This window comes from Henckelia pumila, chromosome 2, assembly GCF_033568475.1.
Source record: "Henckelia pumila isolate YLH828 chromosome 2, ASM3356847v2, whole genome shotgun sequence".
In the NCBI taxonomy this organism is placed as follows: Eukaryota; Viridiplantae; Streptophyta; class Magnoliopsida; order Lamiales; family Gesneriaceae; genus Henckelia; species Henckelia pumila.
This window is the reverse complement of record NC_133121.1, coordinates 30,189,560-30,216,859: the sequence shown is the minus strand read 5'-3', so window position 1 is coordinate 30,216,859 and position 27,300 is coordinate 30,189,560. Positions and strand designations below refer to the sequence as shown.

Sequence of the window (27,300 nt, the reverse complement as noted above, 5' to 3'; positions counted from 1 at the left end):
AGTCAATCCAAATCGAAAAGATTGGTCTTTAAGATTAAGTGATGCATTATGGGCATATAGAACTGCATTTAAAACATCATTGGGGATGTCACCATACAGATTAGTTTTTGGAAAGCATTGTCATCTACCTGTTGAAATTGAGCATAAATCTTATTGGGCAATTAAAGCGTTTAATACTAATTTAGATGATGCATCTAAATTAAGAAAATTGCAATTAAATGAACTAGAAGAATTAAGAAATGATGCATATGAAAATGCAAAGATTTATAAAGATAAAGCAAAAGCATTTCATGATAAAAATATTATGAGGAAATTTTTTGAAATCGGACAAAAAGTTTTACTTTATAATTCTCGCTTGCATTTGTTTCCAGGAAAACTTAGATCGCGATGGTCTGGACCATTTATTGTTAAATTTGTCTATCCTCATGGTGCTGTTGATGTTGAAAATCCTAAAAATAATAATGTATTTAAAGTTAATGGGCAAAGACTTAAACCGTTTATAGAAAATGAAGTTCTTAATGAAGAGTTTATGCCTTTATATGATCCAACTTAATTGTTACTTATATTTTTATTTTATTTTTGCAGAATTGAGTTCACTTCCCGGTTAAATGGCAGATAACGGTACTCCGTGACTACTTTCAGTCGGTTTTATTTCAATTTCCCAAAATAATTGAATATATATATATATATATATATATATATATTATGGATGAAGCTATCAAAAAACTTGGTAAATATTTTCCATCTGTTTCTAAAAAAGTTCTGAGAATGATTTATGAAGGCAGATGTGAAAGATTGAGAATGCTTATGCAAAAAGGAATCCCGGAGGATATTATTCTTATAATTGAAGCCAAGGTTCGATTAGGTGGTGAAGTTCCAAAATTCTTACTTGTTCGAAATATGTCTGGACTAGGAAAAAGTAACTATGCGAAGAAAAGAAGGGCTAAAAGGTTAGATGTTTGTCATAATTGTGCTAGATGGACTTGTAATAGACAATGCAGATCTTTGGGATATGTTTCTACAAATAGAGAAGATAAAATTGATTTCATTAAGAATGAGTTGAGTAAAGAGTCATTAGATGATATCTCATTGACTCTTAAGACGCATTCTAGTGGAGATGTTCAAGGTCAACTTCTCCATTTATGGAAACTATTCCAAGCGCAGCGTCATGGTAATGGTCTTGGGAATCTGACTAAAAAAGACCCTATTTGCCAATTTATAAGAAAATTGGATGGTAAGCCAACCCTCGACTCATAAATATTGAAGGAACACTGTGAGCCACAATCACATCACTGTTTATACGCATGCATGTTATTATTATATATTATTGTTTTTTACTATTTTCATCATTTTGTTCACATATGTATTCCTATTTCTGTCTTATTCCTTGTTTTCCTTATAAAATCACTCAACTCTCTCTATATTTTTGAAAAGAAAAAAAAAACATGACAGGATCTTCTTCACAAAAATTGAAGAATATTTGTGTATTTTGTGGTTCTAATACTGGAAAGAATGAAATATTTGTTGATGCAGCAATTAATCTTGGAAAAAAGTTAGCAGAGAGAAAAATTCACTTGGTTTACGGAGAAGGAAATATTGGGTTAATGGGATCTATTTCAACAGCAGCTCATCTTGGAGGTAGTCAGGTTTTGGGTATTATTCCTACAGCTTTAGCTGAAGGAAATATTATAGGTGTTACGGTTGGGGAAGAGTTGAAGTTTCATCAATGTACGAGAGAATAACTAAAATGATAGAAAATTCTGATGCTTTTATTGCCTTAACTGGTGGTTTTGGTACTTTAGAAGAAATTTTTCATGTTGTTTTTTGGGAACAACTTAATATCCATAATAAACCTGTTGGCTTGTTGAATATCAATAACTATTATGATGGTTTGTTGACTTTTCTTGATGTAGCCGTGGAACAAAATTTTATTTCAGAAAATTCACGAAAGATGCTCATCTCTGCTTCGAATGAGGACCAATTAATTGATGATCTCCAAGCTTTTGTTCATCAACCTGATTCGGCTATAACAAAGATCAATTGGTCTCAACCAACCAGTAAGAAAAGAAAACTGGATCATTGATTCAACATGTCACGAAATGGTTTGTGTTTGTTCCTCATCTTCAATAAATTCCAGGTGATATCTCTTTCATCATGTACTCTTTATTTTTCTTTAAAAAAATGTCATATTCAGGTTTGGGGGAGGGTTTATTTTTTTAAAAAAAATAAAAAAATAAAATTTAAAAAATATATATATTTCTATAATAATATATATTTTTCCTTTTTCAATGGCAGAGTAAGGAGTCAAAAACTCCTGACACGCATTAGTTTTTATTTATCATATTATCACAATAGATTAGATTTTAATATTCCGTATATATTTAAATTGCAAACTACTAAGAAAATGAAGTCTTTTTGTATAGATTTTTATTTATTCTTCTTTTTATCAATTTAATAGAAAATATGTAATTGATGGGATATAAGTTATAAATAATATATAATTGTGTGTTTCAAATTACATATTTTTTAAAACTTTTATGAGTATATAATTAAAGTGATATTGATTGAATGAATAATAACATGTATAATTGAGGAAATTAATTTGTAAAAGTGCAATATTTACTCACATAAATTTTGTGAGTGAGAGGTGAGAATTGAGAAAACAACTTATAAGCTTTTATTGATTATTAAGAAATGGTTGATTACTAGATTAAACCCATTTAAAAAAAAATTTATTGTGCATATGAAAATTGGCTGCAAAGATTGTTTGAAGTTTGATTGTAAAGATGTAGAGTATTAATATCTCTACTATAATTATCAATGTAATAGATTTACCTCATAAAAAATAAACAAAAAAAATAAACTTTGAAAAAAAAAATATATGTTACATTTTCAAAGTTTATTGGAGGTATTTGGTTATGTAAAAACAATTTTGCAGCCAAGCAAAAAAGAGAAAAATAGAAAAAAGAAAAAAACTAAAAATAAAAACAAAAACAAAATAAAAACAAAATGGGTTTATTCTTTGTAAATTATCCTATCTTATTTTCAATATTAGGTTATTTGATTGTCTGCTTTACATATTAACCATTTTCAATGAGTGTATAATTTTATTCCAACTCCATGAGTGAAAACTAGTTATATATATATATATATATAAAAAAAATATCATAACCCGAGAGAATATGGAGTTGAGACTTTTACATTAAAATTCCTGAAGATATACATGTTATGAAAAGGATTTCTATTTTGATATTTTGTGAAATATATATGTATATCCCATCCAATTATATATTAATATATTAGTTGATATCAAGATTTATAAATAACATATGATCTTCTTACAAGTATATTTTAAAATTTCAAAGTTTGCAAATTTGAATATATATATTAAGGAATAAAAATCTAACTTGTGATTTTATGAAATTTTATTACTAAGGGACTAGTAATTAGCCGGTTTGGGGGTGTGATGAAACTTAAAATTTGTAATTATTTATATGTTAAAAAGTGTGTTTTAAAATTTAAGTTTAATTAAAATTATGAAGTTGTATTATTTTAGTGTTATGTGTTTATATTTAAATGTTTTACTAAAATGTTGTATTTTATGGTTTGCGCAGGTTTGGTAAAAATAAAATTACTCAAGCTACAGAGGTCATAATGGAGTAATCTCAAAACCTGTAAAATCACAAAAGAGGCATCTTCAACTTTGTAGAGAACAAGAAATTCCAAAAACTTCATTAAGATGATCAAAATAATCAAACATGAAAATGGAGACAGATTTACTTTTACTATGACCAGCTTGGAGTACAAATATCATACGTATTTCATATTTTATCCAAAAGGGGTGAATGAGTTGTCAAAACACATCTATAGACAAAGGGCTACGTGTTATATGTTTAGTGCAGAAGCCAAATCGGAAGTCTAAGGCATCAAACATGCCAATTAAAGTTGGGTCAATGTATTGACATTCAAGGAGACAAGCACCCACCAACTTTACTATTTCATATTTAATGAGTCTTGGACCCTTGCTCTCATTTGGCCTATAAATAGATGTGTTGTATAAGATTTGTAGTGTGTAAGAGTGTAGAGAAGTCCTCACTTGTAAAATAAATATTGTGTGTGTGAGAATAAAAGTTTGAGTGTGCATATTTCTCAAGTTCAAGTATGAAATTTATTTTATCCTTACTCTTGAGTTTCATGTTCATGGCAAGCTAAATCTTTTTATGTCAAGGTGAAAAGGTTTCATTGTTGGTCAAGTAAGATTGTTTATATTTTGTATATTCTTCTCTTTTTCTATTTCTATTTGTTTTTTTCTAATTGATCCTTATTTGTAGGTATAATTTTGGAAGATTTGTTGTTATCTATTTACATCAAATGCTTGGTACCTTGAATGTGGTTACCTAGATTTGTTGTCAAATATGATACAATAAATACTACAATAATTATATACTATAAATATATGTATCTATTTATAATAAAGTCATATATATTATTTAGACGATAGCGTGACACTGTCGGTTGTTCTAAATAATATATTGTGATTTGAACTAACATTTACTTTCTCGCATCTAACTTTTAATTTATCGCAACTAACATTTACTTTTCCGCAACTAACATTTACTTTCTCGCATATAACATTTATTTTTCCGCAACTAACATTTACTTTATCGCATCTAATATAAAGTCATATATTTTATTTAGATGATAGCGTGGCTCTGCCGGTTGTTCTAAATGAAATTTTGTGATTTAATCTAACATTTACTTTTATGTCAATTTATATTTATGCATTTATATATATATTATGGATACCATGTATTAAATATCGGCTGATATTAATATAGTGGGAACTATATTATATGATATACTTGTTTAAATATTTAATTGTTCTTTTTATGTTTATATTTATTCATCTATATATATATTATGGGTACCATGTATTAAATATCGTTTAATCTGATATTAATATAGTGGGAACTATATTATATGATATACTTGTTTAAATATTTCATTGTTCTTTTATGTTTATTCTTATTTTAGTTTCTTTTATTTATTTTTATTAAGCAATCTTAAATAAACCAACAATGAACCTTTGAAACCTTGACAATTTTATAATTTGTGTATTTGAAGTTTCATAATAATATTTCCATCTATAATATATCATGCTAAAATTTAACTTACAGCATCCTCTCCGTGGATCGATCTCGTACTCACGAGTATATTACTTGCAGACAACCTACACTTGGGTGAATTACAATTTAAGTTGTAGCAGGCATTTCTCGAAACAAACAATTTTGTTTCAGTAAGATGATAGAAATAATATCCGATTGAATTCTTCGGATATCCTACAAAATAACATAAGGTGGATCGACTATCCAACTTATCTCCCACTGTCTGCTTCACGTAAGCAGGACATCCCCAAATCCTCAAGTACGAATACTTGGGAGCTTTGCCATTCCATAACTCGTATGGAGTTTTATTCACTGCTTTGGTGTGAACATTGTTCAACAACAACACCGCCATTTCAAGTGCATAGCCCCAAAACGAAGGAGGGAGCTCAGTAAAGCTCATCATAGATCAAACCATGTCCAACAAAGTTCGATTGCGACGCTCCGAGACACCATTTAGCTGTGGTGTCATAGGAGGAGTCCACTGAGAGAGAATCCCATTCTCTTTTAGATAGCTCAAAAACTCGGTACTTAAGTATTCTCCACCTCGATCCGATCGAAGTGCTTTAATACTTCTACCTTGTTTGTTTTCTACTTCAGCCTTGAATTCTTTGAACTTTTCAAATGATTCAGACTTATATTTCATTAAATATAAATACCCATACCTAGAATAATCATCAGTAAAGGTAATGAAGTTGGTGTGACCAAATTTAGTACCGATACTTAAATGGTCCGCAAACATCTGTATGGATCAAATCCAACAGATTTTGACTACGCTCAGGCTTCCCTTTGAAAGGAGATTTAGTCATTTTTCCTTTTAGGCAGGACTCACAAGTAGGTAGAGAGTTAATATCAGACATATCAAACATTCCCTCTCCCACTAGCTTGTTCATCCTCCTTGAGGAAATATGACCTAGCCTAGCATGCCAAAGGTTTGCCGGGTTTTGACTATCGATTTTCCTTTTGTTTGTTGTTACCGGTTTATCAACATAATCAACTGGAACGTCTTTTAATTTTAAGTTATATAGATCGTTTTTAAATTGTCCATTTCAAATCAAATATTCATTCTTGTAAATATTGCAAATCTCATTCGCAAATTTTCAAGAAATATCTTCTCTATCAAGAATAGAAAAAGAAATAATGTTTTAATGAAATCTTGGTACAAATAAAAACATCTCTCTCAAAATATAGCTTAAAATTGTTTTTTCAAAATTAAACAAATGTTTCCCATAGCTTTTGGATTCAACTCTGGAACTATTTCCGAGCCTTAACTGGGTCTCACCCATCCTAAGCTTACGACTTCTTGTCATCATCTGCAACTCATTGTAAATGTGAGATCTACATCTGGTATCCAATACCCAAGAATTAATATTAAGTGAAACATTTATAAAATATATCCTTTGTAGTTCGTAACTACTCGATATACATTCTTTGCAGTTGCGCTTCCAGTAACTGAGTTTCTTGCAGTGATGACAAACTTATTTAGACTTGTCCATCTTTGCATGTAACATTTGGCCTTGAGATCATGGTCCTACCATTTCTCTAGTTCGGCCAACCTTTCCGAAGTTACATCAGCCGGGGCTGTTTTCGGTGGAGCCTTTTCTAACACTTGGAAAATCTTTTCCGAGCTCAGGACAATCTTAACTTATGGAACCATTCCTTATAGTTTGCGCCAAAAAGTTTTTTTTGTTCAAGAATTGAAACATGTGGATTACGAAGATTCATCATAATGATATACTGAGATGAAACAGATAATAATCGATGATTGTTTAATTAATTTACTAAGACATAAAATATGGCAAAATTTATTTTATGAATTTCACTTCCACTATTTTAACGATTTCACTACCCTCTAGTGAAAACGGGAAACTGGTTTCCTTAGTGGGAACATGGAATCCAATTGACAAACTATAGTCACGAATAATATCAGCCAACCATAATTTTCAAAAGGTAGAGCCTAATTGCTTCCAAAGCAACCCCCATGTTTTTACCTCATGTCCAATAAGGGCCCAATAATATGACGCCGTTTAATGTGACATGTCAAGATGAACCATCAATATTAAGTTGTGATGGACGGTCGCCATGTGGATCCCAAATAATATGAGCCAATTCCATGGGAGTTCCACCCAACTTACAACATGTGTCAATCCAATGTACAGCTTTCCGACGAACGGCCCCCCCCCCCCCCCCCCAAATATGAGCCGGACCGTGCCCGCGGGTAGCATCTCATACATTGATCGTTGATGGAAGGTAGGAACATTTAAACAATATTTAAATTCCCTTTTGTTTATCTTGATATCAATTTTAAATCATATTTAAAATGAGGGATTTTTAATTTTGAAAATTGTCTCATCATGCAATATTTGTATGCTTGCGGGATTCATACAATTTAGTCTAAACATGCATACAACAATAATATCATATATTATTTAAAGGATGATCGATCCCAATCACTAATCAACCCGTGGTTGCCAATCACGAGTCTAAGTCCAATCCTAGGTGATATGCAAGTATGCAATGCAATCCTATTACATTGAGCTTCCAATTTACATTTTTTTGGTCTTTATTGTCTGCTGGACCCACCTTTGTATTCAAATCTTTATCTCCCAATAAGTCTAATAAATTTACAATAAATTTCGATGACAAGTAGGAGATACATATTTAAGGGTGGGAATGGGCCATAAACCAGGCCCACTTTTATTACAAATGACAATTCAAATTGAGCTATAAACCAAGCCCATTAATAAAACCCAACAACAATAAAACCAAATGTAAATAACCTAACATACACCTACCAAATTGGTCATGGCAATCGATCATCCTTTTATCTAATTATTAATTCAATAATTAAATAATTGGATAACATGCAATGGCATCATAATTAACAAGATAAAATCAAATTTTATCTTATCCTTTCATAAGATCATATCTTATCATCAATTGTACCAAAATAATTAATTTTATAAAATCTAATTTAACGGATAAAATTTATAAATTTTCCAAAAATTCAAATTTATCCAAAAATCAATTTTAAAAATCTCGGACTCAAACAATTTGATCCGATGCCTCGTGGACCAATCAAAAACAATTTTCGATCGAACCAAAAACTAAAATTTCAAAAATTTCAAAATTTTAATTAAAAATGAATTTTAATTTTCCCGGACTGCCCGGGACATTCCTGGGCAGCCCCCTCCTCCACGTGGGACAGGGCTGCCCATGATCGCTGCCCAGGGCAGCGACGATCGCTGCCCCAATGCCCCTGTTCCGTCAAAATTTTAATTTTTAAAATTCGTTTTGTTTTCAAAAACCGAGGCCAAATATTTTGTACAATCGATTAATTTAATCGTTTGATCTGAGCAACCTGGCTCTGATACCACTATTGGAAAAACGTGTTCAGATCAATTAAGAATTGATACCCGGTGCAGCGGAAGTTTAAAATTTTTATTTTTATATATGGAACGATTCCATATCATGGGTATCAAAACTTTACGATTAAATTATTCAAGTAAAAATAAAATCACAATTAAATTTTTACCTCTTCAAGTAATGGCTTGATTATGGACACCAACAGAATTTAATCTACTCTTTTTGTATATCCCGGGAACCGATAGCTTCACGATCAATCTCCGGAATCAGGTCCACGAACAGAAAACAGAAACCCTCTAATTGATTGCACTAGAAATCAATCAGATGTTTATCGATGAGAATAAACAGATTTGATCTGTCAATTCAGAATGTAATTTTTCGTAAAAATCACAAACTGAATTTTCTCAAAAAGGGACAGAGGATTTCGAAAATCCCCTTGAAATAATATGAGTGATTTTTGAAAATTGCTAGAATGAATTCTTGTGATTTTCGAACACTACTCATCTATTTATAGATAATTTCTACACTAGATTAAGTTATGATTGTATTAGGACTCTAAATCCTTAGGGCCCATAATCCATAACTTAAGCCCAACAAGCCAAGCTCGTTATTATAGAAATTAATATAAAATTTATCATGACTCCGATTGATAAACCGATTTCACCAATGTGCACAGAAACCATTTTTGCACCTTTTAAAGTCAAGATAATTTTTCTGAATCCGAATTCAGTGATTTCCAAAAATGCCCATCCCTATGTCATTTTAGGAAATTCCACTCCCTTTTAGTTAAGAAGTCCAACTTCTCTTTCATTAAATTTAACTCTTTAAATTTAACTATCTCAACGGGGTTTAGTAATCCATTACTTGTGTGACCCTCAATGGTTCAGGGATACAGCTAGTCGTGGGCTCACAACTCCTTGTGACTCGGAACAACAATTTCCGACTTGCCCAACGAATCATGGTAAGAGTGTCTAGCAACATCGCCTCATGATTCCCTAGGTATCACTGATAGTGCCTGGAAGAACCAGTAGATTTTGGTTAGCGTACAGTATGGTCCCTTCATCCATATATCCCGATCGAATCAACAACCATTGGTGCATCGAGAGTCGTTCGAGATTCGATAACTATGCATTACATCTTGGAGATCAAATAGTGACATCGCATGTGTTACTAGGAAAATCGAGTAACCTAAAACACATCATGTACTCTGGCCAGAGATTCGTCACACTAATATCTCCTCAGATCGCATAGGATATCCATACTCGCAAGTATGTGGTGAATCCTTGACAACAATGCATTGACTCCTATATGTGTCATAACTGTACCCAATCCCGACACCTGATGACCCCAATAGAGTCGGTAAAGGAGTCAAAGTACAGTACTAGCATATAGAGTCTCAATGATGTTTCAAGTAGTAAGGACTAATGGTGTACAACCAAAACCGCGGACTTTATCCACTCGATAAGTGATTACCACTTGAAAAGTCCGAATAGGGTAGTTTGATCATTCATCATATGAATATCCATTTGAATGTTTTGAACATCTCCATATCCATTACCAATGAAACGTGGTACTTGGCATCACAAATGCTAGTCTCAATCTCGAGCGATCCTTATCTTTATTAGCGGACGGCTCAATTGACTAGGAACTGTTTAGAATATACAGTGACTATAAGATGTGTTTCATAATAGTGATCTCTCTTTATTCACTATCTCATCTTACTTACACTATAGTATATTCGAGGTCTTTATCAAAACAACAATAGTATATCACAATATAACAATATGAAGAAAGACAAAAAAATGCCATTAATGAATGTAAATTATATTAAACAAAGATTGTTTATACATAGAGTCATAAAAGCCCTTAGCCACAAGTTGGCTAACCGGGCACCCACTCTTTCAGTTTCGCCGTACAGACTGAGTATGAGAAAGAGAAGATGATTAGAGGTGCTAAGGAATTTCTGATTGGAAATCCATTCTATCCGGAGAGATTGTATGCAGCAGCGGATGCTCTGAGCCGAAAGATCTGTTCTTATTTTATCTACTATCGGCATTCTCCTTGATTTATGAATACGACACTTCCGGTTTAGAATTTGAAGCAGATGGAAGGTCTATCAGAACTTTGCTTTCGAGCCCAATCAGAACTGATTTAGAAGATCAAGGTCGTTTAGAGATTTGATTCGATTGTGAGAATTCGATTAAGAAAAGTCAGAACTGAACCAGTCTGAGATTCAAGTTGGTGTTGATGCCTTATTGAGATTATGCATATTGTTGTGCCAGATGTTTTGGTTGAGACAACATATCTTGAGATTGGCACATTGCAGTCTATTCAGAATTCTTTCAGATGATCGAAAGGTATACAATGATTGAAGAGTCAGTTCATTTAGAAGCAGAGATAGAACGACCCGATGATATGTTGTACAGTTTATTCTGGTTCAGAATGGGATACAGATCATGTTTCGAGGGATTCATCACGAGATTACTATTATCAGTCTGAGTTTGAGTTGCTATCCGAATATGATTGGAAGATTGATGTAATCTGTTACTGTTTTTTGTACAGTATGATCCTCAGACATGTTCAGATGATAGATATTTTGTCAGAACCTTTTTAGATTGTTCGTTTTGCCGAATTTGGGTGGTAGCGCTTAGTCGTGTCGCGCCCAAATAAATTCAACTCAGGTTAACTAAATAAACATGTAGTAGCAAGAGTAGGGATCATTCCCAGGAGGAAAGTGAAATTTATTTGTGATTCTTAAAAATACTGAAAATAATTAAAAGGGTGTTTTTTGGATTCTATTAACTACTATGCAAGAATTAAATTAAACTAGAAAAATCAATTAAAAACAAGCCTTGGTATCGGTCGACTACACCCTTGAAATCATTCACTCGATCATCGATTCTCTAAAAATAATTAATTCTCATAGAATATTCACCATTGAAAATTTAATTCCTGTTTCACCTTAATTTTAGTTAATTAGACACCAGCGTTCTAGATTAACCCTTACCAATAAATCAACCCAAATACCAGCGATCTAGATTTAAATCTAAGGTAGCATTCATATGAGTGAAACTGTTGAATCTAGACAACACATGCACCAGCGGATGTATTTAGCCTAGTCAATTGTTGTTTCTACGATTTAATAAATTCAACAGCATAAAATATTAAACGCAGTTTCTTCACAAATTAGATGAATCAAACAATTACAGATTTGAATTATAATTTAGCGATAGATTGTACGAAAGAATTATCAGGTGATCAATCTAATAATCAAACACACAAGCATGAAATAAATTAGAACAACTCTTGATACTCAAATTGAATTAAACACTAAAAATCAAAATCTCACACAGTAAATAAAATCAAGGGTTTGTCTTCCTCACCCAAGAATAAAAACTAGAAAGATTAAAATTAAGAACAGAGAAAAATAGAACCTAGCCGCCAGATGTTTTCTTGCGTGTTCAGCCGTCCAGAAGATTGATAATACTCTCAAAAAATGAGATCAAAAACCTTAAATATGACTAGAGTCATAAATAAATAAGTTTCCTAACTTAAAAGGATTTCTCGGAAAATTCGGTGCGCTCGATCCTGTGAGTTGGTAGGATCGAGCGCCAAGAAAATGGTGAACCTAATGCCTGTGTCTCTCATGGGCACGCTCGATTGCACGAGTTGGTAGGATCGAGCGCGCAAAAATATTCAACTTACTGTTTGCAAATTCTTTCTCGCGCTCGATCCTGTGAGTTGGTAGGATCGGGCACGACTTTTTTCCAGCGAGCAGCGATTTTACAAAATTCATATTCAGAGATCTAGCCGTCGGATTGAACTGAAATTTGGACAGCTTCTTTAAAACATCTTGAACTTAATTCGTAATGGTTGAGATTGGATTTGGAATTCTCTAAAATTAAATATGATTTTCTGATCATTGCTATTTTGTAATTCTCCTCTTATCTCGCCTCTTTTTTCCATATTTAGTTTCATTTCTTCTCTTTTCCTATATCAAATCACATACAATGATTAGGAACTATAACATGAATATAATCAATCAAAATGCACCTAATCATCATAATTTAATCCAAGTAAACATAGGAAAATATCGACATATCATTGGGTCATTTTCAGATAGAGATCCTTGATGTACTCTTCCTTTTGGCATGGTCTTCAAAGAGACTTTGTTATTAGATTACATCTGAGTATAGTTGTTATCCTCAGAATGACAGACAGTCAAAACAGACGATTTTATTTAGAGGCCTTGCCGAGCTGTAATGCTGGGCCAACCCAATATCTGAATAGCTCGATTGGGCTAGGTGAGGGTGATCGGTCCATGCCATCTCTTAAGCTCAATTTTACCAAACTTGGTAGATCATGGTATCGATCCTGAAGGTCCATGGTTCGAATTATAGGAAGATATGAAACACCCTGATCCCGGGAGGAGAAGATCTGGAGCATGGTGCTTGACTCTTGCATTAGCTGACAAGTGTCGCTAACTCCTATGAAGTTCTTGTACAACAACAGCTATCAGATAATTATCTGGATGGCATATTTTGATGATTTGTACGATCAGAAATGAAAATCTCAATTGAATTGAGATGATTTTTCTGAGTCTCCTGATTTGGAACCAGATTTGTTTTGAGGTTGAATGGACAGATGAAGAATGTCTGTCAAGAATGAAGATGACTTGGACTAGACAGTCGAAGTATACATATCTTAGATGCAGACTTTCGTATTTTGATCGGAAAGATCGAATATTCTGAAGATTTCGACTTTCAGATGATTTTTTGATTATGGGAAGATAGGGAAGCCGTCTTTGAGATTGATTGTTCTAATTAGAGTATGGAGATGATAGGCGCTCTTGTATATAGACTTGTTTTGTTCCATCTCTTCTAGTGTTTTCGATGTATTCTTCCGTCTTTTGTTGCGGATTATCACCAGATTCTTCTTATGTTCTTCTACCGTCAAGAACGACTGTAGTGAGTCGTCGAGTTGCTGCGACCGATTCAGAGTTTTGACCAGAAATTAGAAGTATTTCCAAGACCAACAGACTCAGTTTGTGATAATTCAGTGATGCTGTTACGGATTTGAAGAAGAGAATTGGGAGACAGAGTCCGATTTGAGACAGCATTTCCTGGAGTTATTTTCTGAGAGGTGAATTCTTTCTGCAGTTTGGATAATATCTCTTATCTTTTGAGATTGAACCCCATTAGATTTCGAGGACGAAATCAGTTCTTAGAGGGGGAGAATTGTAATGCCCCAAAATTAGCCTAATCAAGAGTTTAGAAGACTAAGATTGATAATCAGAGATTAAGAAATTCGAGGATTTAATTGGTATTCGATAAGGGACTGAATTTCAAATTGGGAATTTTTAGGGACTAAAATGCAATTTTTTGGAAATTGAGGATTTAATTGGTATTCGATAAGGGACTGAATTTCAAATTGGGAATTTTCAGGGACTAAAATGCAATTTTTGGAATTTGACTTGGTCAATTGCATATAAATAGGAAAGAGGCGTGTAGATGGCTTCACTCTTCTTCCCTTGGCCGATCTACCATATCCACGCCCCTTTGGGCTTTCTGATATCTTTTCGTGCTCGATCCATCCGATAGAAATTCAATCTGAAGGCAGATTAGTGATCACGGCTGAGAGAGCTCCGTTCTACCGTAAGTTTTTCTTCGATCCAATATACTTTGATTTTGGGATGTTGTCAGAATTTATTTAAATTCGGATATGTTGTTCTTGAGCTAAAATAGATTGTATATTTGCATTCGGATCGGAAAAATAACGTCGTTCGGATTTGTTTTGAATTTTTAGGCTTTATTCAAAAATTTGGATTTTGGTATTTGTTGGAATTGGTTTGAATTGGAGGATTTGTTGTTGTTTGGATTGTTATATTGTTGGTTGCATTTTCGGTTAGTCGATTTTATAGTCGTTATGCCGCCGGTTTGAGATTTTGGGATTTTAGGAGTTTGAGTTAAGTCTTTGAATCGACTTGAATTGGATTGATTGATATTGTATGTTTGTGTATCTCCGTACATATTGGTTGAAAATTGTGGAGTTCAGGAGTAGCAGAATTCGAATCGTTGAAGATTTGATCGAGAACGCTTGTCCGGATTGCAGCTACGTCGAATCAAAGAAGAGGTATAAGACGACTTAGACTTGAATGGAACGAGTTACTCGAATCTCACTTGATTCGAGTGTTCCGAAGAAATCACATACTTGCATGTCACTGAATTATATGTTTGATTGTTTTTCTAAATTGCACTTGCATTCATATTGAGCCTAAATTCTTGATTTGAAAGGGCGTAGATGGCCCAAGAGAATTAGACGTTCTGGGGATTATTGTCGAGTGGCATTGGTGGACGAATTACTACCAATTGTCGATCAGCTCTATGTAGATGCCCTAGAGTCTAGAGGATTGAAATATGCACCTTCCACCTCGATCGGTAGAGTCGGTGAGTTGTGTGATATTTTTTCCTTGGGATCCCAAATAGAGCAGAGAACCGTTTTCTTTAACTATTAGATATGAGAACCCGATTTAAAGACACACATTGCATTTTATTGCATTTCAAATGGAGTTGTTGATATACTACTTGACTTGCTTTTCATGTTTTTACGTATATCAGGATTTGATATATTAAATGAATTATATGTTATGTCTCTTTTACTGGGAATTGTATTCTCACCTGATTTATCCGGCTGTTATCTTGTCTTTGTATGTGTGCTTGGCAACAGGTGAGATAGGTTGGAGTCAGAGGCAACATGACTAGATCGAGTTGGGAATGATAGAAGTGAGGAATTGGTTTTAGAAGTCAAACTTTGTTTCGAACTCGTTGTACTTGTTGTTTTTGGAATTGCAGAGCTTAGAATTGATGCATGTTCTACTAGATCGTTTATTGTACAACTTAGAACTATCCTGTACTATTTTCATACGGGTTGTATGGATTTATGCCTGTTGAATTGAGGATTTTTGGAGTTGGAATTGAGTTGCATGATCTGCTGCTATTTTTATTTTTGCTGGTGTATCAGGGCACGGACCCCGTACCACGTCCGTGCAAGGGTCCGTGCACCTTCGCATTGGTTGGAGTTTGCAATTTTTTATCATGCACGGACCCCGTGCCACCGCCAGGTGAGGGTCCGTGTAGTGAGGCAGAAAGTCGGTTTTTAGTGTATTGATTTTGCACGGACCCAGATACGGAGGTGGTATGGTATCCGTGTACTCTTCAGATAAATGCACGGACCCATGCACGGAGGGTGCACGGGGTCTGGGCATAGTCTTTTTTTAAAAAAAAATTTCTTTAATTTTTCTGACTTGATATTTACTATCGATTGAATGATTATTCAAGATTAGATGATTAGAAACGAGGTCCTCACACTTGCCATATCAACAAAGTCCAGACTGAGCTCATTAGTCAATTTCAGTCGATGCAGTTCACCTTCGACAGCCAGCTCACCATAATTATGGAGTTCCTTCAGCGGATCGGTGAAGCCAAAAGAGAGAAAAGGACAAGGTACCTATTTTCTACTTCAAGAAGACCTTCTTCACCTCCAAAGAGGCAAGGCCGTCAAGGCAGAATTGGAGGAAGAGGACCGAGCTACTCATCATATCAGCTTTACAAGAGATAATTGTTTAGAGTTATTCTGACTGATTTTTATCAGATCAATTCTTTATCTTCATATTTCTTCGTGTCAGACAAACTTCAATTTATGTTTGGTTTTGACATCACCAAAAAAAGTAAAACTGTTAAGTCAAAACAATAAGGTTTTGGTGATGACAAATAACTTATTATATAAATCAAACTTCACGCAGATCACCCGAGCATATCAAATTTGCCGAGTAGATTAGATGGGAGCACTTGAACAAAACCAAAAGGACTTAATTGATATATATATATATATATATATATATATATATATATATATATATATATATATAATAATTTGGTTATTTAAATTTCTCTGGACAAACACTAACTGATAAGGAAATTATTATCAAATCAAATTCTACCCAGACTAATCTTTCAAGTCAAGACCAGTCTAGTTTTCTAGATCAGTTTACTTGTCCAGACCAGTTCTAGTTATCCATAATAGATAAACTCTTTGTCAGAATAATTTCAAACATCTACAAAGATCAATTTGATTTTTTGGAGATAATGCAAAAAAAAAAAAATCATTGTTTCCGTATTTAATTGTCATCCAAAAGAACCCCGCTCTATTGTATTCTTTTGGAAAAGATGACAAAGACACGTGGAATACTCTGCACAAGTGTCGGTTATATTTGTAAAAAGATTGCACGAGCTATATTTTATGACATTGGATCTCAACATCTATAAATACTCGAGGAGTATAAAGATTTGAAGGACTTTTGAATCATCATTATGAGAAATTAAGAGAATTGTGCCTTATAAGTTTTCATGCTAAAAAGAGATCATATCAAATTTTTTAGCTACAAGCACACTTTCACTATATTACCAGATCAATTAAGTGATCAACTAGCTAGTGCTACACCTCCAAGATTTTGAAGATCAAAATTACTTGTTACTTCTTGTTGAAACTCTATTAGAAGTGGTTCTGATTTTAGACAGAATCTTGTTAAGACGAGTTCTAATCAAAGAGTCGGTTGGATAGAGTTTGTACAAGTGGTTGTATAAATTAAATTATTCTAGTGGAAATCTTTATGGAAAAAGATGAAGATGAGACGTAGAAGTTTAGACTTTGAATTCCATAAAAAAAATCTTTGTGTTATGTACTTCACTGCATTTTATATCTGCCTAAGTAACTAGCTCAAACTTTGACCGTTAGAATTTTCCGCTTGACTAGTTCAATTCTCGCATTGAGTTGGTTGTTAAGAAAAACTAGATATTCAAGCAGGTAACTCAGCTTAATTGCCACAACATTTTTAAATTTTTTTTTTAAATGTGTATTAATCCCTCTCTATACGCATTTTTTATCCTAAAAGATTCTTTAATCGTCTCGAAATGTATAAATAAATTATTTATTAGTCGATGACCAATGATACAATTGAATATTCGAAACCCTATGAATCAGAGTTTGGTAATATTGAGTTTTAACATTTCTTTAATCATTTTCTCACGTATTTATTTATTGTTTAGTATTTTATTTGTTCATTATTAGTAGAAAAACAAAAAAAAATCCACCTTTTATTTACATACTCTCAAAAGAAATAAATCCTTATTCTTTGTGGATTTTATCCTGCTCATCATTAAATTCATTTTTATTCGAGAGTAGATATTTAAGTTTGGTACGTGATTCGACAATAGCCCATCAGGAGACATTTATCCTTCTTTTAGCTTGACCAATAGACCATAAACATGTTTTAAAATATACAGTAATTAAATGATGTTTTATGAAAGTCATCATATTTGCCATCTCATTGTTCATTTAGTCTTCGAGGTCTTTATTTGTTCAAGTTGCATGAATAAATAGATAAAGTTTTTTGCCAAAAAATATTAATCGTTTAATACATCTACATCTACATATATGAAAGCGTGCTATTTCTTAAAATGGCCAGTTCACTCCCGGTTTCCCGTCCACCACAATTACACGTGTTTGGCTTTCCTCATCTCACAAATACACATGTCTTGTGTCCTACTTCTCCATCGATTCACACACAAAAATGGTTAAATGTTATTGGTTGGGATGTAAAGAGACAACCGGTTGTACGCATTAAATTTCTTCCTTTCGTCTTCACTGTCTCCTCTGCTCATACATATCAAACTTATCGATTTCCTCACTGCTACGTTCTTTAATCGCTTGGCTCTCATTCTTTATTGTCTTCATTGCCTCTCCTTATGCTTTTCACGATCTGCTCACTGCTGGATTGTCATCCTCAAATCGGTAGGTTTCTTCTGGTTTTATGAATTGAGTTGTGTTCTCTTCTCTACGCTTACATCTAAATCTTCCTTGTTTAGGTTACGAGACCGATTTGCTCCAATCTGCTCGCCGATTTCCTCACTGCTCTGTTCTTCAATCGCTTGGCTCTCGTTCTTTACTGTCTTTGTCACCTCTCCTTGTGCTTTTCACGATCTGCTCACTGTTGGGTTCTCAGCCTCGAAATTGGTAGGTTTCTTCTGGTTATACAAATATAATTGTGTTCTCTTCTCTACTCTTACGTCTAAATCTTCCTTGTTTAGGTTTCGACATCGATTTGCTCCGATCTGCTCACCATTTAGTTTTCCGACTGTGTTTACGACATGGATCTGCTCAGTTGTAAGTCTTCCGATTTTGATTCCCTTGGTTTACATTTGCTTGTGTTTTCTTTGATCTGCTCAGTTGTAAGTCTTCCGATTTTGATTCGTTTGGTTACATTTACTTGTGTTTTCTTTTCTGCGCATCTAACTTCAAACAGCTTGGTTTATGTCATTTCTCGCATATCTTTTTTTTTTTCCTCTTTTTTCCTGTCCTCAAACACCTTAGTTTATGTCATTTCTCTTATTTTCCTGTAAATTAATTAATGCACTTTGGATTACTAGTTCTATCTGCAACTTACGTTGTTTTTAAATACAACAAAACCACACATGCATATGGAATATTCGGCTACCATTTAACTGTGTCTTCACTTTTTTATTTTCCCAACCTAGAATCAAAGGACTGTTACAGACTGAACCATTAACTGGTTTGTTATTTAAGATTACGATAAAATATCAACACTTAACAGATGTCTCTTTTATTAGTCACTTCTGAATTCTGAAATTAAAAGGACTACGAAATAAAGACATGCAAACTGATTTTGTATCCTATGTTTCATTAAGTAGCTTAAATCTGACTACTAATACTATTAACCTCCAGTCTGCAATTATAGATTACCTTTATCATTTCTTCTAATGATATTCCTGGTTTTTTTGTACTAGGTTGTTTGATAATATATGTTCGTACGGATATTTAATGGACTGTAGTTGAAAAAAAAAATTTAAAAAATTGTTTCCTTACTGCTTTAGTAAGTAGCTTCAACTATGATTATATGTAGGGTTATTTAAATTCATTAAATTAAACTCTATCTTGTACTATTATGTTAACTTTCTATCTTTGTGTATTTTATTTAGCTGTAAAAAAAATTATTTAATCTTATAAAATCACATTACTTGAATTTTTACTCGCAGGAAATATAAGTTCCAAAATATTTAGCCTATATTGTGATACTTTTTATACCTCTTGACATTTTAAATCATGTCAACAAAAACTCAAAAACGAAAATACAATAGCATAGAAGATCGTAGAGTGGCTAAAAACAATCGACGACAAAAAAAAAAAAGAAACAACTTTCAATTTCAAATACAATTGACAAACAAAATGTTGATATTGAACCATTTGCATGCAATGTCAGCAGTCCAGATTTACTGCCTGATGTTTCAAACTGTCAATATTGTGGTGCAAACCGTATTTACTTGGAACCACCTACATTTTGTTGCTCATTAGGTGATGTAAATCTTCTAAACACTGAAATGCCTACTGACTTAGTTCGATTATATCTTGGTAATGAACAGGATGCCAAAGAATTCATTAACTACGTCCATAGTTACAATAATATGTTTGCATTCACATCAATGGGTGTACATTGTGACAAATCTTTAGCTATAAGAAATGCTGGGATTTATAAATTCCGAGTACAAGGCCAAGTTTATCAATTTTTGGATCAACTAATACCATCAAACAATCAGAACCCTAAAAATCTGGAATGTATTTTTTTGACACTGAACACGTGGTCTTGAATAGAATGTATATTAGTTCTAAATTACAAGAAACTCTCGTATAAAAAATAACTCATATTTTAGAAATGAATCCCTACGAAAATTTCTTCCGAAGTCTTAGTAAAATTCAGAACTTAAACGAATATAACATTGCTTTACAAGCCGACCCTATTGTTTATCAACGCATTTTTAGCAAACCTACCGCATCCCAAGTTGCTGGAATTTGGTTAGAAGATGATAAACTCCCGGTCTCCCGTTCGCCACAATTACACGCGTTTGGCTTTCCTCGTCTCACAAATACACGTGTCTTGTGTCCTACGCCTCCATCGATTCACACACAAAAATGGTTAAATGTTATTGGTTGGGATGTAAAGCGACAACCGGTTGTACGCATTAAATCTCTTCTTTTCGTCTTCACCGTTTCCTCTGTTCATACATATCAAACTTATCGATTTCCTCACTGTTCTGTTCTTTAATCGCTTGGCTCTTGTTCTTTATTGTCTTCGTCGCCTCTCCTTATGCTTTTCACGATCTGCTCACTGCTGGGTTGTCATCCTCAAATCGGTAGGTTTCTTCTAGTTTTACAAATTGAGTTGTGTTCTCATCTCTACGCTTACATCTAAATCTTCCTTGTTTAGGTTACGACACCAATTTGCTCCGATCTGCTTGCCGATTTCGTCACTGCTCCGTTCTTCAATCGCTTGGCTCTCGTTCTTTACTGTCTTCATCACCTCTCCTTGTGCTTTTCATGATCTGCTCACTGTTGGGTTCTCAGCCTCGAAATCGGTAGGTTTCGTCTGGTTTTACGAATATAGTTGTGTTCTCTTCTCTACTCTTGCGTCTAAATCTTCCTTGTTTAGGTTTCGACATCAATTTGCTCCGATCTGCTCGCCAGTTAGTTTTTGACTGTGTTTACGACATGTATATGCTCAGTTGTAAGTCTTTTGATTTTGATTCTCTTGGTTTACATTTACTTGTGTTTTCTTTGATCTGCTCAGTTGTAAGTCATCCGATTTTGATTCGTTTGGTTTACATTTACTTGTGTTTTCTTTTATGCGCATCTGACATCAAACAGCTTGGTTTATGTCATTTCTCGCATATCTTTTTTTTTTTTTCACTTTTTTCCTGACCTCAAACACCTTAGTTTATGTCATTTCTCTTATTTCCCTGTAACTTAATTAATGCACTTTGGATTATTTGTTCTGTCTGCAACTTACGTTGTTTTTAAATACATCATAACCACACATGCATATATATGGAATATTCGGCTACCATTTAACTGTGTCTTCACTTTTTTATATTCCCAACCTAGAATCAAAGGATTGTTACAGACTGAACCATTAACTAGTTTGTTATTTAAGATTACGATAAAATTGAAAAACTTAACAGTTGTCTCTTTTATTAGTCACTTCTGAATTCTGAAATTAAAAGGACTACGAAATAAAGACATGCAGACTGATTTAGTATCCTAAGTTTCATTAAGTAGCTTAAATCTGACTACTAATACTATTAACCTCCAGTCTGCAATTATAGATTACCTTTATCATTTCTTCTAATGATATTCCTGGTTTTTTTGTACTAGGTTGTTTGATAATATATGTTCTTACAGATATTTAATGGGCTGTAGTTGAAAAAAAAAATTTAAAATTGTTTCCTTACTGATTTAGTAAGTAGCTTCAACTATGATTATATGTAGGGTTATTTAGATTCATTAAATTAAACTCTATCTTGTACTATTCTGTTAACTTTCTGTCTTTGTGTATTTTACTTAGCTGTAAAAAAAAATTATTTAATCTTATAAAATCACATTACTTGAATTTTTACTCGCAGAAAATATAAGTTCCAAAATATTTAGCCTATATTTTGATACTTTTTCTACCTCTTGACGTTTGCAATCATGTCAACAAAACTCAAAAATGAAAATACAATAGCATAGAAGATCGTAGAGTGTCTAAAAAGAATCGACGACAAAAAAAGAAACAACTTTCAATTTCAAATACAATTGATAAACAAAATGTTGATATTGAACCATTAGCATGCAAAGTCAGCAGTCCAAATTTACTGCCTGGTGTTCCAAACTGTCAATATTGTGGTGCACACCGTATTTACTTGGAACCACCTACATTTTGTTGCTCATTAGGTGATGTAAATTTTCTAAACACTGAAATGCCTACTGACTTAGTTTGATTATATCTTGGTAATGATCAGGATGCCAAAGAATTCATTAACTACGTCCGTAGTTACAATAATATGTTTGCATTCACATCAATGGGTGTACATTGTGACAAATCTTTAGCTATAAGAAATGCTGGGATTTATACATTCCGTGTACAAGGCCAAGTTTATCATTTTTTGGATCAACTAATACCATCAAACAATCAGAACCCTAAAAATCTGCAATTGTATTTTTTTGACACTGAACACGAGATCTTGAATAGAATGTATATTAGTTCTAAATTTCAAGAAACTCTCGTACAAAAAATAACTCATATTTTAGAAATGAATCCATACGGAAATTTTTTCCGAAGTCTTAGTACAATTCAGAACTTAAACGAATATAACATTGCTTTACAAGCCGACCCTATTGTTGATCAACGCGTTTTTAACAAACCTACCGCATCCCTAGTTGCTGGAATTTGGTTAGAAGACGATAAAATCCCGGTCTCCCGTCCGCCACAATTACACGTGTTTGGATTTCCTCGTCTCACAAATACACGTGTTTTGTGTCCTACGTCTCCATCGATTCACACACAAAATGGTTAAATGTTATTGGTTGGGATGTAAAGCGACAACCGGTTGTACGCATTAAATCTTTTCCTTTTGTCTTCACTGTCTCCTCTGCTCATACATATCAAACTTATCGATTTCCTCACTGCTCCATTCTTTTATCGCTTGGCTCTCGTTCTTTATTGTCTTCGTCGCCTCTCCTTATGCTTTTCACGATCTGCTCACTGCTGGGTTGTCATCCTCGAATCGATATGTTTCTTCTGGTTTTATGAATTGAGTTGTGTTCTCTTCTCTACGCTTACATATAAATCTTCCTTGTTTAGGTTACGACACCGATTTGCTCCGATCTTCTCGCCGATTTCCTCACTGCTCCATTCTTCGATCGTTTAACTCTCGTTCTTTACTGTCTTCGTCACCTCTCCTTGTGCTTTTCACGATTTGCTCACTGTTGGGTTCTCAGCCTAGAATCGGTAGGTTTCTTTTGGTTTTATGAATATAGTTGTGTACTCTTCTCTACTCTTACGTCTAAATCTTCCTTGTTTAGGTTTCGACATCGATTTGCTCCGATCTGCTCGCCAGTTAGTTTTCGACTATGTTTACGACACGGATATGCTCAGTTGTAAGTCTTCCGATTTTGATTCGCTTGGTTTACATTTACTTGTGTTCTCTTTGATCTGCTCAGTTGTAAGTCTTCCGATTTTGATTCATTTGGTTTATATTTACTTGTGTTTTCTTTTCTGCGCATCTGACTTCAAACAGCTTGGTTTATGTCATTTCTCGCATATTTTTTTTCTCTTTTTTCTTGACCTCAAACACCTTAGTTTATGTCATTTCTCTTATTTTCCTATAACTTAATTAATGCACTTTGGATTACTTGTTCTGTCTGCAACTTACGTTGTTTTTAAATACAACATAAACACACATGCAGATGGAATTTTCGGCTACCATGTAACTGTGTCTTCACTTTTTTATTTTCCCAACCTAGAATCAAAGGACTGTTACAGAATGAACCATTAACTGGTTTGTTATTTAAGATTACGATAAAATATCAAAACTTAAGAGTTGTCTCTTTTATTAGCCACTTCTAAATTCTGAAATTAAAAGGACTACGAAATAAAGACATGCAGACTTATTTTGTATCCTATGTTTCATTAAGTAGCTTAAATCTGACTACTAATACAATTAACCTCCAGTCTGCAATTGTAGATATCATTTCTTCTAATGATATTCCTAGTTTTTTGTGCTAGGTTGTTTGATAATATATGTTCTTACAGATATTTAATGGACTGTAGTTTTAAAAAAAAATTAAAATTGTTTCCTTACTGCTGTAGTCAGTAGCTTCAACTATGATTATATGTAGGGTTATTTAGATTCATTAAATTAAACCCTATCTTGTACTATTCTGTTAACTTTCTATCTTTGTGTATTTTACTTAGCTGTAAAAAAAATTATTTAATCTTAGAAAATCATATTACTTGAATTTTTACTCGCAGGAAATATAAGTTCCAAAATACTTAGCCTATATTGTGATACATTTTCTACCTCTTGACGTTTGCAATCATGTCAACAAAAACATAAAAACAAAAATACAATAGCATAGAAGATCGTAGAGTGGCTAAAAAGAATCGACGACAAAAAAAGAAACAACTTTCAATTTCAAATACAATTGACAAACAAAATGTTGATATTGACCCATTAGCATGCAAAGTCAGCAGTCCAAATTTACTGCCTGATGTTCCAAACTGTCAATATTGTGGTGCACACCGTATTTACTTGGAACCACCTACATTTTGTTGCACATTAGGTGATTTAAATCTTCTAAACACTGAAATGTCTACTGACTTAGTTCGATTATATCTTGGTAATGATCAGGATGCCAAAGAATTCATTAACTACATCGTAGTTACAGTAATATGTTTGCATTCACATCAATGGGTGCACATTGTGACAAATCTTTAGCTATAAGAAATGATGGGATATATACATTCCGTGTACAAGGCCAAGTTTATCATTTTTTGGATCAATTAATACCATCAAACAATCAGAACCCTAAAAATCTGCAATTGTATTTTTTTGACACTGAACAAGAGATCTTGAATAGAATGTATATTAGTTCTAAATTTCAAGAAACTCTCGTACAAAAAATAACTCATATTTTAGAAATGAATCCCTACGGAAATTTCTTCCGAAGTCTTAGTACAATTCAGAACTTAAACAAATTTAACATTGCTTTACTAGCCGACCCTATTGTTGATCAACGCGTTTTTAACAAACCTACCGCATCCCAAGTTGCTGGAATTTGGTTAGAAGATGATAAACTCTCGGTCTCCCGTCCGCCACAATTACATGCGTTTGGCTTTCCTTGTCTCACAAATACACGTGTCTTGTGTCCTACGTCTACACCAATTCACACACAAAAATGGTTAAATGTTATTGGTTGGTATGTAAAGCAACAACCGGTTGTACGCATTAAATCTCTTCCTTGCGTCTTCACCGTATCCTCTGCTCATACATATCAAACTTATCAATTTCCTCACTGCTCCGTTCTTTAATCGCTTGGCTCTCGTTCTTTATTGTCTTCATTGCCTCTCCTTATTCTTTTCACGATCTGCTCACTGCTGGGTTGTCATCCTCGAATCGATAGGTTTCTTCTGGTTTTACGAATTGAGTTGTGTTCTCTTCTCTACGCTTTCATCTAAATCTTCCTTGTTTAGGTTACGACACCGATTTGCTCCGATCTACTCGCCGATTTCCTCACTGCTCCGTTCTTCAATCGGTTGGCTCTCCTTCTTTACTGTCTTCGTCACCTCTCCTTGTGTTTTTCACGTTCTGCTCACTATTGGGTCCTCAGTCTCAAAATCGGTAGGTTTCTTCTGGTTTTACGAATATAGTTGTGTTCTCTTCTCTACTATTACGTCTAAATATTCCTTGTTTTGGTTTCGAAATCGATTTGCTCCGATCTGCTCGCCAGTTAGTTTTCGGACTGTGTTTACGACACGAATATGTTGAGTTGTAATTCTTCCGATTTTGATTCGCTTGGTTAACATTTACTTGTGTTTTCTTTGATCTGCTCAGTTGTAAGTCTTTCGATTTTGATTCGTTTGGTTTACATTTACTTGTGTTTTTTTTTTCTCCGCATCTGACATCAAATAGCTTGGTTTATGTCATTTCTCGCATATCTTTTTTTTTTTCTCTTTTTTCCTGACCTCAAACACCTTAGTTTATGTCATTTCTCTTATTTCCCTGTAACTAAATTAATGCACTTTGGATTACTTGTTCTATCTGCAACTTACGTTGTTTTTAAATACAACATAACCACACATGCATATGGAATATTCGGCTACAATTTAACTGTGTCTTCACTTTTTTATTTTCCCAACCTAGAATCAAAGGACTGTTACAGACTGAACCATTAACTGGTTTGTTATTTAAGATTACGATAAAATATCAATACTTAACAGTTGTCTCTTTATTAGTCATTTCTGAATTCTGAAATTAAAAGGACTACGAAATAAAGACATGCAGACTGATTTTGTATCCTATGTTTCATTAAGTAGCTTAAATCTGACTACTAATACTATTAACCTCCAGTCTGCAATTATAGATTACCTTTATCATTTCTTCTAATGATATTCCTGGTTTTTTTGTACTAGGTTGTTTGATAATATATGTTCTTATAGATATTTAATGGATTGTAGTTGAAAAAAAATTTAAAAAATTGTTTCCTTACTGCTTTAGTCAATAGCTTCAACTATGATTATATGTAGGGTTATTTAGATTCATTAAATTAAACTCTATCTTGTACTATTCTGTTAACTTTCTGTCTTTGTGTATTTTACTTAGCTGTAAAAAAAATTATTTAATCTTAGAAAATCACATTACTTGAATTTTTACTCGCAGAAAATATAAGTTCCAAAATATTTAGCCTATATTGTGATACTTTTTCTACCTCTTGACATTTGCAATCATTTCAACAAAAACTCAAAAACGAAAATACAATAGCATAGAAGATCGTAGAGTGGCTAAAAAGAATCAACGACAAAAAAAGAAACAACTTTCAATTTCAAATACAATTGACAAACAAAATGTTGATATTGACCCATTAGCATGCAAAGTCAGCAGTCCAGATTTACTGCCTGATGTTCCAAATGGTCAATATTGTGGTGCTTATCGTATTTACTTGGAACCACCTACATTTTGTTTCTCATTAGGTGATGTAAATCTTCTAAACACTGAAATGCCTACCGACTTAGTTCGATTATATCTTGGTAATGATCAGGATGCCAAAGAATTCATTAACTACATCCGTAGTTACAATAATATGTTTGCATTCACATCAATGGGTG

The 27,300-nt window shown here is 33.4% G+C and overlaps 1 protein-coding gene across 1 annotated transcript in view; it reads left to right on the top strand.

Annotated features, from left to right (window-relative positions):
- The window catches only part of LOC140877452 (uncharacterized), a 34,406-nt gene extending 15,653 nt beyond the window's left edge, over nt 1-18,753 (top strand). The window contains exons 8-9 of the mRNA XM_073280989.1: nt 18,452-18,599; nt 18,674-18,753. Of these exons, the coding sequence (XP_073137090.1) occupies nt 18,452-18,599; nt 18,674-18,753 (228 nt within the window). The remainder of the gene's footprint in view (nt 1-18,451; nt 18,600-18,673) is intronic.
- The last annotated feature ends 8,547 nt before the right edge of the window (nt 18,754-27,300 follow it).